The sequence below is a fragment of the Rhinolophus hipposideros genome, assembly GCF_964194185.1.
Source record: "Rhinolophus hipposideros genome assembly, chromosome: 1".
Taxonomy (NCBI): Eukaryota; Metazoa; Chordata; class Mammalia; order Chiroptera; family Rhinolophidae; genus Rhinolophus; species Rhinolophus hipposideros.
In genome coordinates, this window is record NC_138047.1 from 12,592,549 (window position 1) to 12,609,213 (window position 16,665).

Genomic DNA, 16,665 nt, shown 5'->3' on the forward strand with positions numbered 1-16,665 from the left:
TTCTTAAGATCTGAGATGAAAGCTCAGGTAGATAAGTTTATGAATCGCAACTGTATGCTAAGTTAATGCACATTTTAAATTGAGGTATAATTGACATATAATATTGTATTAGTTTCAGATGTACAAAATAAAGACTCAATAGTTGTATATACTGCGAAGTGATCACCACAATAAGTCTAGTTAACATGATAAGTCATTTTAGTACTTTGTTGTATGACATTGCCTTACAGGTTTATTACATAAGAGAAATATCACACCTTGTGCTTTTACCATGGGGTCTGTCAAAGTGGCAACTCTAAGAATCTCAAATGAATGCCTTCAAGAAAAACTTTGCACATAGACTTGTGGTCCTTCTCTCCTTCCTTCTAAAATCATCTTCTATTTCCTTTTAGAGTGATTTCCCTCTAAGATGAGAACTGGATAGTCCCTTCCTTTAAGAGATAGAGAGGAGGCTGAGGAAAAAGTAGTTTCTTACTGGGGGTGGAGTGAGCAGAAGGGATGAAAGTGCTGTGCCTCAGTATCTCCTCCTATAATTATTGCAAAGACCCCCACCCATGAGAAAGTAGAGCTCATGGAAGTTCAGGTAGAAGAGATGGAAAACCAGCCAGCAGTAAGAGCAAGCAGGAGTCAGCTTCAACTTTTGCTCACATGACAAATGAGTCTTCCAAATTACCAGGTGCTGTTTTGTGGTATCTTTACACCCTCCCTGTAAGTGTAGATGCATTTCTATATGTGTTTCAGTGCATGCCAAGTAGAACCTCTTGTGCTCGCTTCGGCAGCACATATACTAAAATTGGAACAAGTAGAACCTCTTGGGCTTTGGTTGCACTGGGTTAATATTTCTAAGATGCATCAACATAATTAAACAGGTTCTCTGTCACAACAGTTTAAGGTTAAAATCCTGCAGTTCAAGGTGTGTAGGCTCACATCATTAGGGAATGTTGAATATGCCAGTGTAAACCACACTCTCTGCCTTCAAATATATCTTGAATCTGCCCACTTTGACCCATGTCCTTGGTAATCACCCAAGTCTAGACCCTTGCTACTCAGAAAGTGTTGTCTAGAGAAGGGATCAGCAGACTTCCCAGATAAGGACCGAGTAGTAAGTCTTTTAGATTTTGTGGGCCAGTTGCAACTACTTGACTCTGCCATCATGGCATGAAAACAGCCATAGATAATATGGCAACAAGTGGCATGTTTCAATAAAACTTTATTTACAGAAATAGGCAGCGGGCCAGATTTGGCTGATGGGCCATAGTTTGCAGACGTTTGTTCTGGGAACCACAAGGTCAGTACCCCCTGGAAATGTGTTAGAAATGTAGTATCTCAGATCCCACCCCAGATCTTCTGAATTAAGTCTTCATTTTAACAAGATCCTTAGATGATTCCTATGAACATTAAGGTTTGAGAAGCACTGGTCTTCTAGGGAGAGGCCACCACTGTCCCTTCTCTGGGTTGCTATGATATGGCCTCACAAGTCTCCCTGACCTTTTGCCTGCACTTAACCATTGCCACCCTCCAAAGCATTCTCCACAAAGCAGCCGGAGGGATCTTCTTCAAATACGAATTGGATCACATCGCTAGCCTACTGAAAACCTTTCAGTGGCCTCTCAGCTAACTTGTCAGATTTCACAGCAAAAGAACCAACGAAAAACAGGATGCCAAGTTACATTTGAATTTCAAATAAACAATTATTAAATTTTTAGTATAATTATGTTTCATGCAATATTTGGAACATGCTTACATTGAAAGGTTAATTGTTATTTATCTGAAATTCAATTTTAACGGGTGTTCAGTATTTTACCTGACAACCCCACTCCTAGTGTTCTGAGATTAGAAGCCAGACTCCTTCTCACAGCCCGTAAGGCCTGTGTTATCTGGCCCTGCCTCTCTCCCAGCATCATCATACACCACCCTCTCCTTCATGACCACACTGGCTAAGCTCCTTCCTGCCAGGACCTTGGACAAACTGTGGCCTGTACCTGGAATCCATTTCCCAACGATTCCTCAGGTCTCCCTGTATAATAAGGGAGGACTTCCCTGACTTTCTGTCCAAAATGAGCACATGCTCTCCCGCTCTATACTGCCCCCATTCCCCACTACTCTCTATATCAGTACCCTATTTCCGTTGGAGCCCTTTCCACAATTTGCAGTGTGTACTTTGGGGCTAATGTTTTATTGGCCTGTTCCCCACCGGCCCCCCACCCCCCGAGTATCAGTGTGACGCAGAAAGGACCACGTCTATCTCACTCACCATCCTGTCTCCAGCATGGAGCTCAGTGCCTCATGCATGGCAGGTCACAAGATGTGTTTGGTGACTGAGTCCGCGTAGGTTCCTCTTAATCTTAGGTGGAAATCAGAAAGCCATTTTTAACTCAGTTTGGGAAAGGGAAGACATGGTGGAAGGAAGGTATAAATAGAAGCCCCCTGGTCACACCAAAGGACATCTCCACCAGCTGGTTTGGTTTAGAGTTGGAAGAGAAAGGTGTTGAATGGAGAGAAGGGAGCATGCTCTTTGTAGAAGAAGGGCTTTAGTGTTGCAAGAGATTCAAGGGGAAACGAGTTGGTGAATGGTACATAGCGGAGGGTGAAGGAGTAAAAAATAAAAATAAAAAAAACTTTTGGAATTTCTTTTTTCTTAAACAGAGAAAGGAATCAAATGGCCTGCCCTGTTCGCCCCTTCTTTAGCCTTTCAGAGAAAGGCTAACCATTAAGAGTTTAAGAGAACTTTAAAAATAAATTTCAGCATCTTTCGATCTGCAGACCGTACATCAGCTGGGAAAAGACTTAAAAGGAAAAAGCATCCAACAATTAGTGGGTGCTTTTTTAATGGCTGTAGAAGAAAGTCTGAAACTGCAAATAAATGTCTGCGTTTGGATGAATATCTGCATTGGAAGGGTGGTGGGTCATCATCTAATCTCTCCCTTCTCATATAGTCATCACATGATTTCCCAATCAATGAATTTACATTGAAGTTACATTTACCATTATATTATTTTTCTGCCATGAACTGTACATACCTTCTCTTTTTAAGTGCTCAGTACCCAGAGAAGCACTCCAGGGCTCTTTCCAAACAAGACTCTTTCCTTGAGCTTAAAGAAATCCAAGAAGGAATGATTCCTTGGGACTGTAATTGTCTTCTCTAGAGAAGGGTGCGGTTTTCTTTGGGACCAGTTCTGGGAATAACACAGAAGAAGGAAGAAGAGCAGCATGGAATGAAGGGAGGGGAATAGGAAGGCCAGGGGACAGGAGTGGATCAGTGTGACTGAAGGAATTTAGTCAGCAATAGGGAAATAATAATTTAAAAAACTGAACATGTAAATTGGATTTGGTCTGTAGAATACATTGGATGTCCCAATAAAGAGTTTAACTTGCTCAGAAAAACAAGGAGGAGCCATGAAAGTTGTTGAGCAGAGGTGACATCAGGAAGCTGTGTTTTGGGAAAATGAACTGGCAGGAGGGTAGGATTAACAGAGAGGAGGCAGAGAGACTTCAGGTAGAGAAGCCAGTTAGGAGGCGGTGTGGGGAGAGCCAGCATGAGTTTGTATTTGAACTACATGAGCAAAGCAGGAGTAGAAGAGAAGGGATAGAGTTCTCCAAGGAGCAGCGACAGAGTTAAATGGTTAAATGAAGGCAGAAGGGTTAGAAAGAATGTTTTCAAATGTGTTTATAAAAGAACTTTTTAAAACGTGGGAAAATAGCTTACCTGTGTAATTTTCCATGCTATAAGTTGGAGGCATGATAAGCCCCATAACTGTCCTATGTAGCTCTTAAACCCTCTAAGGATGTGCAAGTTAAAATATTTAGAAAAGGGAGACTCTAAATAGCCCCCATGCACCTTTCTCTTTCCTTGCTTCTTTTTTTGTTTTTCTCTCTTTCCTTCTTCCTTTCTCTCTTTTTTCCTTTTTTTTTTATTCTTCTTTCTTTCTTTTTTTTTTTAAAGGGAGAGACGCTCACAAGGGAGGCTGGTTGAGTCATGGTTCTAAATAGGTCATTGCGATTGAATAAAGGGAGCCCTCAGTGATGAAGTTAAATGGCCTCTTTGCTCACAATGTTAAAAGCATTTTACTCGGTGCGTTTAAGCTGTCTGTGCACCATGCTCTCTGGCTGATTTTTTTCAAAATTGATTTAATCCTGGCACTTCATAACATATATATATATATATATATATCCATTAAAGCCAGAAGATTGTATTCATGTTCAAGAGAAATCTCTGAAAGGGTGAAATAAAACCAAATGCATGGAAACAAGCTCAAATCTGGCAATGGGAAAACACAGATGTGCAGGTTAAGTACAAGACTTCGGGAGACGTGGCCCCCGCCCCCCAATAAGTTTCTAATCAAATGCCAGAATGAAGCATCGGAACCTGCCAAAATTCCCTACTTGGCTCCCTTAGCACTTTCATTCCTTTTTATGGCATCTGACTAGGCTGAGAACAACCATGGAAATGCCCACCAACTGACGATTCTGGCAATTTTGTGGATTATCACCTAAAATGAAATGCTGAACTACATTCCTTTCTCCATGGGCTTTATACTCACACTCCTTCCTACTCATGCTCAGCATCTGCAATCAGCTTACCTCACTGCTGCCATCCCTCTGCTTGGTGCCACAGCCACAAAAGGGCACTGCTGGGGATAAGCCTGTGGTGTGCTAATCACTTTGCGTTTTAAAAGACTAGAAGTAGGAATAACCAATGGAAGAAAATCATTTAGATTTGTGTGAGTCTTTCCTTCTTTCTTTCCTTCTTTTTTCTTTAGGAAGCTCGATGTGATTACCTTTGATTAGGATCGTACAATAGCAGACAAAGAACACACTTCAGAGATTCCCCGTAGAATTTTTGCCTGCAGCCCCCAGGCTGCAGATTTTACTGGCTTCCTGGGAGGAAGTGAGCTAGGTGTGATGAGATGACTAAGACAGAAACTGGCGAACAGCTCAGATTCAGTGATCAGAGTTATCAGATTGGAAGTGTCTAGGAGGCACAGTGTGTTCTGAAGAAATTTCCAAAGCTGCCCACTCAAAAAAAATGGGAATTGTAGAAGATTTCTTTGCGGTAATTTAAGCAGTAGATGTTAATTATAGCTCAATTAAGGAGGAGTTGTACATCATTAAGGAAAAAGTGGAGGGGATGTATCAAAAGCATAATGAATTAGAGAAAGTGAAAGAAATAAGGTCAGAATTATTGATTTGTTCCATAGACATTTCTTGAAAAACTACTATATACCAGTCTCCATGTTACATATTGATTGTTTAAACATGACTTAGTCTTTGTCCCTTAGTTTGTGGAGTTATTCCTAGTACATGAATGAAAATGTAAATAGCTTAGTTCTTTTAGACACTAGTAAAAATGCTTCCAAGTTGAGGTAGTCGCTTTCTCTCTCCTTGCAGGCTACTTCTTCTGTCACATGGCTGAGTCAAGCTTCCAAAGGGACTAAAGGCATTGCTTTTGTTGGAGGTGAGCTTTTCACACAACATATAGGCCACTGAAAATCCAGACAGTGGCATATATTACTAATGAAAAACTTTGGAAACATAGTGTGATGTTATGTAAAGGAAAATAAGTATATATGTAATGACCACTCTATATAACTCATTAAAGAACTCTAGATTTCTGCAGAGTTCCCTTTTAATAGCAGTCTGTTTGTCTATACCAGTATACCCTGCACATCATTCATGAGCCCAGCAAATCATTTTACTTTTTAAGTAACTCAGAGAGTTCTTTTTATTGTTACAGGTATTATCAATCCATTTCTTTCTTTTTTCTTTTGTAATGAATTATTTAGGGAAAATAAATTATTCTTTACATATCTTCTTGAACTTTTCTTGTTATACATGTAAAAACCAGTGTGTTCATGGATGTAAATTAATATGAGTAATCTCAATATTACAAAAGAATAAGATTTACAATTTAGGATCAATTCAAAATTATAGAATATTTTCTTATGTTAATATTATAATATCTCTGTATACTTTTAAAGACATTAAGTTAATAAAAAGACACCTTCCATCCTTTCACCCTTTTACAGGACTGCTTTGCAAAAAAAAAAAAAAAAAAAAAAAAAAGATTATTGTAGCTGACACATCATACAATTAAGGGGCTAAGTCCTAGTTAATTGTCTGTGCTTGTGTGACAAAGAAAGAATTATTCCTTCTTTCTATATTTCTCCGTTGCCATCAACTAACCCACGAAATTCAACACTCTGGGTCATTAGCATGTTTTTCATTTAAAATATTTTGTCAACACTTTCGAACTCATGTTAATAGAATTAGAGAATATAAAAATGCCTTCGAGTCAACAAGGATTATTTTATAATGTGGTTCATCTCTCTTTGGCAATTTTGCTTAAAAAAACTAGACCATATCTTTTGTGTTTGTTTTCAATATCTAATTAATGTTTTTAATATTTATTTCCTTTGTAAGTAAAAATAGCATTACACATCTAGTGGAAAAAAGTTACTTGTTCCTTTGCTTCAGGCTCACCTTTCAAGCATGAACAAATCTCTACACTTTCCTACACTTTTAGGAAAGGAATCACTCTCAGTCTTGAGAGTTGTTCTACTTCCAAGAGGGTTAGGAGTGTTAAGAATGTGATTCCAGGACAGATTCGTTTCTCCTCACTTCACTGATACTCCTATGCACCTTAAAAGACAATGATTACGTGCAAAACAAAAAGCAGTACCGCATATATTGTGTCCACGCCTCCAGAAATTTATAATGAACTAGAAATATTCTGTGTACTTGTGTACGCTTTCTTCTTGTCTCTTCTTTGGCTAAGTCAGCTAGCCAGTGATTGTTAGCATCATAAGCAAAACTGTCAATGTTGTAAATGTGTGTCCAGACGCAATAATGCCGACCCCTGCCGGAAGGGTTCCTGAATGAAAAGATGTGGATCTTGCATAAAAAAGGTGTGGTTGCCCTGGGAACAGCTCAACTCTGTGTTGCTATAATATGAGCAAAGGTCAATCTTTGTGTTGTATGGAGACCCTTAGTCACTGGATCATGTACAGCAGTGAACTTTTGTGTTACTGTGACTTGTGTAGCAGAAGTGTTCGCCATGATGAGAGTCTGGGATGCTGGTGGGGTCTCTGTCACTAAAACATTTGATCCACAGGATGTTTTGGCTATTGTGGCTGAAGCATTTGCTGAGATGGTTTTCTGAGGAGTTGTTGAGGCTTTTGCAGCTGCAACATGTACAGTGGTGGGTTTCTGAGGAATTAGTGAAGGCTTTCTGGCTGGAATATTTACTGTGGTGGTTTTCTGAGGAGCTGATGGGGCTTCTGTAGCTGGAATATTTACTGTGGTGGGTTTCTGAGGAGTTGGTATAGTCTTTGTAGCAGGAACATTTACTGTGATGGGCTTCTGAGGAGTTGATAGGGCTTCAGTACCTGGAATGTTTTATTGTGGTAGCTTTCTGAGAAGTTGGTGTGACCTTGGAAATTTGAGAACTTTCCTTGCATTCTGGCAACAGATCACTCCAATCAACAGTTTTTCCCATGAGAATACAGTAACTAGAAGTTCTACCAACTTATTTGTACTCTGTATTACATGAGAAGATGATGGATGCGCCAAATAATATGTCAGTTGTTACATTAACATGACCATTTATTATTTCTTCAGGATTTGGACATGATTTTTCCCCCACAAAATTCATCTGGTTTGGACCACATAAAATTATGAAGGCAGGTTAGTTTTCCTGATAGAGAATGATCCCTTTTGTAGCCCATATGGCACTCATATTCCACAGTGGAACCCACTGGAAGTTATTTATAAGGCTGTTTGAGAGATGCAAAGAGTCACCTGGTTGGAACGTCACAGCTATGATTACAAAATTCTGCAGTCTGTGACCATTCATTGTCCTTAAAACAGATCACTGAGTCTGGCTTGCCAGGCATTTTTACAAAGCCCTTATTACATTTGTACATTACTGTGCTTTGTTCAGGAAAACTTGTACAACCTTCCAAAGCTTGCTGGGCATTAGGTACACCTGGGGGAAGGCTGCAGTCACTCCCTGCAGCTTGTGGACACAGCAGCAGCAGCAACGCGGTCAGCCCACCGAGGAGGCGCAACACTGCAGGGGCGCCCTGCCGTGTGGGACTCATAGTGCAGGGGGACAGGGACCCCTCCCCGGGACTTGGTGGCCTCCACCACAAAACCAAGCGGGCTCTAGCAAGGAGCTATAAGTTGCAGCACCTTATCAACCCATTTCTTAATTCTCCAAAATCCACTGAGAAATACAGTTAAACTATACTTAACCAATGCTTTTCTCATACTAATCCTTCCAAGAAAGAAGAGCTTGCCTAAAAAAATAAGACACTGGAAGATGATAGGAAAAACAATTAGGACTTCTAAGAAAAGAATAAGCAAGCTGTAAAAGGTAATATAATTATAGTACACTGTAATTATATTATCTTTAGTGAGGGGGGAATATAAGCAATACAAGATACAGTTGTAACAAAGTAACTGCATTGGGCAATGTGGAAAGGAAGTGGAATAGTATATTCCTCCATTTAGTTCTTTTATAATAGTTTAAAAGAACTAAATCCTTATCTATTATATAATATAGTAAATAGATAATGTCTTAAATTATTAAATTGAGAAATAGAAACATAGAAAAAGAGACTATTATGAATTAAAAAGGAATTAAAAATCCAATGTGTGGTCTTATATTGGACAAATCAGCTACAAAGGCTATTTTAAGGACAATTGGAGAAATTTAAATATGTGCTAAGTTTTATATGATATTAAGAAATTGTCAGAAATCCAAGATGGTGGAGTAGATAAACACTGTGCCTGCTTCCTTCCGTGAACACATCAAAATTACAATTAAATTACAGAACAATCAACCTGAAGTATCATCTCAAGTCTAGCTGAACAGAAATCTTATAACTAAGGATATAAAAAAGAAGCCATGTTGAGACTGGTAGGAGGGGCAGAGACAGGAAACAGGTTGACCCCAAACCTCCATGTGGCAGCTGTGAATCAGGAGGATTAATGGAACTTACACCCTGGAGGAGGGAGGGACCTCAGCCCCACACCAGGCTCCCCAGCCTGTAGTACTGGTGCTGGAAAGAGGAGCCCCAACAACATCTGGCTGTGAAAAACAGGACTCCTACTGTCTGGGTGGCACAGAAGCCTAGGGGAAACACATCTTCTTAAGGGGCCCACGCACAGACTCACTCTCAGACACTCATCCTGGGCTCCAGCAGAGGGACAGTGACTCAGGGCGGGAGTCAGAGGCATACGGAGAGGGCAAACTGAGGTGTGTGGCTATGGGGCGAGGGCTGAAGGATAGTCACCATTTTTCCTGTGAGGGGGCTTCCTTCCATGCAGCAGACAGGCAGATGCCATCTTTCCTGTGTTGAGCCCACACCCACAGGCCAAAGCTGAATCTGATTGGGCTGGTGAGCTCCACTGCTCCACGCTGCTGACTCACTGCGACCCACCTCCTGTCACACAACTTGAGGATCAATGGAGGTACTTTCTTGGTGAGAAGTTAGCCCCACCTGCACTATGTGTACACTCTTCCTTGGTAAACTATTGGAATCCTTGGGGCCCAAACAGGCAATGACTGGCCTCGATGTTCTCTGAGATGTTTTCCAAGTAGCTCCAATCTCAACACTGGTACCACAATCTACATTAATTGGCAACCACAACTCTTCCCACTCTAGTGACTCCCTGAGACTCTACCTCACCCAACTTGTGTACCACATGAAGCTCTATCAGTGGCTGAATCTTAAGGTAGCCAGCAGGTGACAGCAGGACTAAGGGTGTCCTGGCTTTTTGTGGAGTGACCCTAGGCCTGGTACTGGTGGCAGACGTCCTTAGTTCACAGCGTGGCCTCACCCATATGCCTCCAGGTTTAGCACAGGGCAACAAACAACTGCAGATCACTTTGTAGCTCCTATCAGGTAGTTGCCGGCCAGTCACAGACAGTGGGTGACCTGGGCCTGCACCAGAGCCCCTCCCAAGAGGCCCCAAAATCAACACACTTGGAGGTTGGCTTCAGAACACTGCCTAATTAGCTGCACAAGCAGCACACTCAAAGAGTGGTCTCAACAAGTAACAGAGCCCACTGGGGTGAATCCCACTCATTGACGTGCCAATAGCAATCAAGGCTCCACTAGGAGGACACACAAAGCCCAATCAAGGGACACTCCTGGAACACCTGGAGGAGATGGGGCCAGGGCCCAACAGGGCATATGGCCACCTGATGGGAGACATAGCAGAACTACCTAATACATAGAAACAGAGAGAGGCAGCCAAAATGAGGAAACAAAGAAATACGTCCCATATGAAAGAACAGGAGAAAACTCTAGGAAAAATACTAAGCAAACTGGAGGCAAGCAGCCTACCAGAGAGAGTTCAAAACAATGGTTATAAAGATGCTCAAGGAACTTAGTAAGAACTTCAACAAAGGGATAGCAAGCATAAAAAAGGACATAGAAACCATTTAAAAAAAAAACAGTCAGAAGTGAAGAATACAATAACTGAAATGAAGAATGCACTAGAAGGAGTCACCAGCAAACTAGATGAAGCAGAGGATTGAATCAGCGATTTGGAAGACAAAGTAGCAGAAAACACCCAATCAGAATAGCAAAAAGAAAAAGAATCCAAAAAAATATGAGGATAGTTTAAGAGACCTCTGGGACAACATCAAGTGTAACAACAGTCGCATCAGACGGGGACCAGGAGAAGAGAGACAGCAAGGGATTGAGAACCAATTTGAGGAAATAATGACTGAAAAGTTTCCTAACCTGGAGAAGGAAATAGACATACAAGCCCAGGAAGTGCAGAGAGTCTCCCCAAAAATGAACCCAAAGAGGCCAACACCAAGACACATCATAATTAGAATGGCAAAGTTTAAAAACAAAGAGAGAATCCTAAAAGCAGCAAGAGAAAGGCAACTAGTAATTTATAAGGGAGCTCCCATAAGACTGTCAGCTGATTTCTCAACAGAAATTTTGCAGGCAAGAAGGGAGTGGCAGGAAATATTCAACATGATGAAAAGCAAGGATCTAAAAGCAAGACTACTCTATCCAGCAAGGCTATCATTTAAAACCAAAGGGCACATAAAGAGTTTTCCAGACAAGATAAACTTAAAGGATTTCATCACCACCAAACCAGTATTACAAGGAATGTTAGAGGGACTTTTTTAAGATAGGGGGAAAAGATCAAAATTTAAATAATAAAATGGCAATAGCTACATTATCTATCAACAATTACTTTCAATGTAAATGAATTAAATACTCCACTCAAAAGACATAGGAGGGCTGAATGGATAAGAAAACAAGGCCTTTGCATATGCTGCCTACAACAGACTCACTTCAGGTCAAAAGACATACACAGATGGAAAGGAAAGGGAAGGAAGGTGATATTTCATAAAAGTGGAAATTAAAAAAAAAAAGTAATAATACTTTTGGAGTAGTAATACTTATACCAAACAAAATAGACCTTAACACAAAGGCTATAACAAGAGACAAAGAAGAAGCCGATAATCCCACTTCTGGGTATTTATCTGAAGAAACCCAAAACACCACTTCAAAGGGACATGGGCATCCATATGTTCATTGCTGCATTGTTTACAATGGCCAAGATGCAGAGGCAGTCTGTCAATGGATGAATGGATAAAGAGGAGTGATACCTATATATACAGTGGAATATTGCTTGGCCATGGAAGAGAATGGGTTGTTGCCATCTGTGGTGGCATAGATGGACCTGGGGAGTATTGTGCTGAGTGGAGTGTCAGACAGAGAAAGACAGATGCAATGTGATTTCGCTTATATGTGGAATCTAAAAACAAAATAAACAAACAAAACAGAAACAAACTCATAGATACAGAGAACATTTTGATGGTAGCTAGGTGGGATGGGGGGTAGTGTGGGAGGGTGAAAAAAGGGGAAGGGATTAAGAAGTATAAATTGGTTGTTACAAAGTAGTTATTGGAATGTAGAGTATAGCATAAGGAATATAGTCAATTATATGACAGTAACTATATATAGTGCCATGTGGGTATTAGACTAGTGAGAGGAATCTTTTAAATTATGTAAATGTCTAACCACTCTGCTGTACACCGAAATTAATATAAAATAATATTGAATGTTCACTGTAATTGAAAAAATTAAAAAGGGTGGAAAAGGTGAGTGGGAGTAAGAGGTCCAAATTTCCATGTACAAACAAGTCATGGGGATGTAATACACAACACAGGGAATGTAGTCAATAATAATATTGTGATAGCATGGTATGGTGTCAGATGGTTGCTCGACTTACCATGGTGATCACTTCTTCAGGTATGTAAATGTTGAAATCTATGGTATACCCCTGAAATTAATATAATATTGTATGTTAGCTGTATTTTTAATAAAAATATTTTTAAAAAGAAATTGTCATTTTATTAAATGTGACAATATTTATCTATGCATAATAAAAAATATCGCAATGACCTTTATTTTAAAGTACATAAACATCGTAAAATACTTTAAATAGACATCAATATTTAGAAAATAGAGTTTCCTATTTGATTTTTAACTTTTGTATGCATTACCTTGATTTTTAAGTGTGTTTAAGTAATTTTGACAACATATATCTGGATTTGTACACATCTGTGTCCCACTTCTTAGCCACCACTTTATCTTATAGTTGCAGATAATCTTTTCAAAGGTGACTCTTCTGTTTTGCAAGGTTCTGAACTTTCAACAAAAAAAAGATTTAATTACAATCAGTGCACTTAATTAGGCAAAAATGCAGACTAACAGTTTAGAAAGGTTTTTCATTGTCAGATTGAAACAAAAAGAGATTGTAAACCAGAAAATTAAATTTACCACTTATTTTCCCAGTGTTCTCTTTTGTTAATAGGAGTGGTTGGTCAGTCTCGGTCAAACTAGAAATGCGCATCCTAACTAAATGTTATGGGTTTGTGGTTAAGATCATAGCAAATCTGTTTAGAATACCAAGGAGAGTCCTCTGTCAGTGTGATTCTTAGGGCAGAGAGAATACTGGGAGCATGAATTACTTCAAAAGTGGACAAAATAACCTTACATTTTAATGGTAAAATTAAGATTTTTAGGGAATTTAATGACTAAATAAAATACCATATCTGAAAGAAAAACACTTCCTGAAAGAATTCTATCTCAGAATTCATTTGACACCTAAAGTAATATGGTGCAAATTTGACAGACTTTTTGGTTGGTTGATGAACATTTTTATTCCTTAAATTTCTTTTGCAATAGATATAGGTAAGATACCTAAGGTACAAGCCTTGATGTAATTTTTTTAAAGTATATATGAATCATAGAGATAAATGAAAGGTCATCTAAAGAAAGGCACCATTACACTGAGGGACTGTCCACACCATTTAGTTAATTGGAATGGCGTATTAACACAGTCATAGTTTAATTTGGTGGGACAGTATTGACATATAACTACTAATCCATTTAATTGGTTGATTTTAACTCATTAGTAAGTATAATCAGTTATTATGCCTTCATTCAACAAATAATTACGGAGCATCTATTTACAGGTATTTATGCTGGGGACTGAGAATACGTAGTAAGCTAGGCAAACATGATTCCCACCCTCATGGAATCTATAGTCTGGTGGGGAAGATGGGTATCAAACAAGAAATTAACATGAAACATAATCAGTGTTCTTAGGGGAGAGGTTGATGAATGTATTGAGAGTACATAGCAATGAATCTCACCAGGTCACTAAAATTAAAAACCAGGCACCTCACAGCCCTCTCCCTAGCCCACCCCCTTCCTCGGAGTTGAAAATTCAAAAGTAAGTACAGAATCCCCAGTGATTTTGGTGGCTACTCAGGATTAGCTCTGTCACAGCTGAGTATGGGATCCCTCTACTGCGCATTGTCTCCATTAACAATGCAGTTTATGTCAGCTTTGCTTCCCTGGTAAAAGGCATAGTAAGCTTTGTATCTCAAAGAATGCGGGGTGGGGCACTTGCAAGAATTATGGAGGGTGGGTCACTTTGTGGGTAGTTCCTCAGACAGGTAACAGAGTCTAAGAAAAGCCTGCTCCTAACCCGAATAAAGATATTAATATTGTAACACCAAGTAATCCCAGAGAGACCGTAAAAATGAGTCAGGAACACCGAGACTGTCTACAAGCATTTGGGTTAGATAGAGTGGGGAGGTCCAGCTAAGCAAATTGAGAAATTCTAACTGTAAGCAAAATGTGTGTTTATCTTGTGAGCCAGATTTGCATCATATTCTAAATAACTGACTGGTGTTTGTTTTTCAGAATGTCCTCATTGTCGAGGTAAGCCAACCAACTTTTCCTTATCCATATTTGAAAGTTGAAAGAATCTAAAGGTGAGTTTTAAAATATAGAACTTGTCATTGAATTGGCCAGGGATTTATTGGATTCCCATTGGCTGTCCAGATTTATTGACTAGGAGCCAGCTAGAATCTCGGACTTGAAATAACCAAGAAAAAACGCTTTGCAAGTTGTGTGGTACTTTGTCCTTTTTTATATCTAATTTCACACTGTCTAAATTTGTTCTTATGCCTATTTGTGAATCAGACATTTTTAAAGAAAAGGAAACGAGCCCTGAGAACCCAATTTATTTAATAGGAAAGCCAAGGTTAGAACTCTCTTCACCTTTGAGTGTTCTTGCTAATAACCTCTAATGACTTTGATCATTTCTACCTTCAGCGTCCAAATAAAAAATACAGTCAATTTTAGAATGGCATTCCAAAGGAAAGCTGTGATTTAATTTAATTGTGTTTTGTGTTTTTAAAAAAGAAAGAACGAAAGGGAGTGAACAGGGAGCGGGAGAGGGAAGAAGGGAGGACAAAAAAACAGTCTCTATGGCAGCAGTGGACTAATACAGCAAATGTCCATGTTTCCTTCAAGAGCACACCTGTCTTATCAGATGGCAAAAATTCAAGGGAGCCTGTTTTCAAGCTTTTGTTACACAATTGCCTGTGTGTGCCATATGTATCTGCAGTTCTGGCTGAGACATAAACCGTCAAGTAGACCCTCTAGCTAAATCAATTGCCCAACCCTGGTTAAATTCAGACCTCTTGTTTTGACAATCAGCTCCTGACAGCTGATTTCTGTCCCAAGGACAATAAATTCGTGCTGCCCGTTCTATTCTAATTGCTCAGCAGCTCATCAGCGGACATGAGCCTCAGCTTATTGCAGCCTCGCACCCTCAGAATTCAAGGGCTGTCACCAGCTGCCGTCCAGACACATCTCACTTCCCAGGCTTAGAGTCCCCTCTTGAATGGGGAGGGCAAGGGGAAGGTGTTTATCCATTCAGTGTATTCAGATGTACATCCCATGTCCATGAAAATTCATGCGTCCTGTATTGTATTACATAACCTCGGGGCCAAATTTAGTCCTTGAATATGCGTGCACGAGTCCAAATGTACTCAATGAGGAGCCCCACATGCTCTCCAAAGGCCAAATTTAGCCTTTTAACACAGCTCAAGGGTTCGAGGAAATACCAATATATTCTCCCAAGCCCAGAAGGAAGCACCTGTCTAAAAAATATAAACAACTCTGCCTCCTCCTTTCACTCCAATTCAGTGGCAATTCTAATTACGATGCATTATTAATAAGGAATATAATTACCTGTCTGGATGAAAAATCTATTATGCTGCCCAAATGCATTTGGTTGAATTTGTCCTCTTTGCAAAGGACGTTGTTGGAACCGGCAGGACCATGAAAGCGCTGCTCGGTCGCTTAGAGAAATACAAGCCCAACATGATTAAGGTGGCCAGGTGAGTAGGACAATCACGTCATCATTGTTTCTGTCTTTTCAAACATGTCCAAGAGGGATGCTAACACAGAGTGCTGTTTTCAAAGAGTGCAGTCTACCCCACACCCGCGACCTTTTGCTCTGGAGTGTTACAGTTTGACCACACTGAACAAATAGCCGATTTGACAGCTTGCCTGAGAGAGAGGAAAGGGAAGAGGACGTGTTTTGCTGTGGCTCAGTCCCTCCTTGCTGTGCCTCTAGCTGTTTCCAGGAGCAGCTGGCTGAGTCGTGGTGTTAGTGCCCCCCACTCCACCCCCCCTTTATCCAGAATCACTGAGGTGGTGCCTCAGTAACAGTAGCATGAGTTAGAGGGCTGTGATCGTGCCCCACCTGCTCAAGGAGAAAAGAACACATTTTAAATCCATATTTTAGTGATGTTTGATTCCATTTGCAATTCACAGAGATTTTACTTGGATCACTAAAGTTTTTTGTTTTGTGTTTTTTTTTAACGGTAGTTTGTTGGTGAAGAGAACACCTAGAAGTGATGGCTTTAGACCTGACTGTAAGTGTTTCTGGTTTCTGTTCGTTGATGGGTTGGTTAGTTGGCGATGGTGGTTTATGTTTAAGAAATTCCTATTTTACGGCATTCCATGTGAAGTGGGAGATGTATAAGACTGGTAGTCCCACAAATTCCCTATGGTCTCCCCAGCCTTGCCAGTGAGACTAGAACTCTTTACAACAAAGGGCTTAATTCTAATTTACATCTTTCCCAGGAACTCGATTGTGTGCATGGATATTTTGATTTTTATGTTTTTTATAGCCCCTTACCTCCAATAAGTTTCATAGCCCCTTACCTCCAGCTAATAAGTTTTAGGGGGTGGGGGGAGACTTGATCTTGCTGGACTGACTCAGACACACAGGAGTCCTGCTGTGGCCACTGTCCCCTTA

General features: G+C 40.1%; 1 protein-coding gene across 1 annotated transcript in view; it reads left to right on the forward strand.

Annotated features, from left to right (window-relative positions):
• Positions 1-16,665, forward strand: part of PRTFDC1 (phosphoribosyl transferase domain containing 1) — a 92,491-nt gene that overhangs the window by 68,966 nt on the left and 6,860 nt on the right. Inside the window, exons 5-7 of the mRNA XM_081034064.1 lie at positions 14,253-14,270; positions 15,657-15,739; positions 16,233-16,279. Coding sequence (XP_080890190.1) covers positions 14,253-14,270; positions 15,657-15,739; positions 16,233-16,279 — 148 coding nt within the window. The remainder of the gene's footprint in view (positions 1-14,252; positions 14,271-15,656; positions 15,740-16,232; positions 16,280-16,665) is intronic.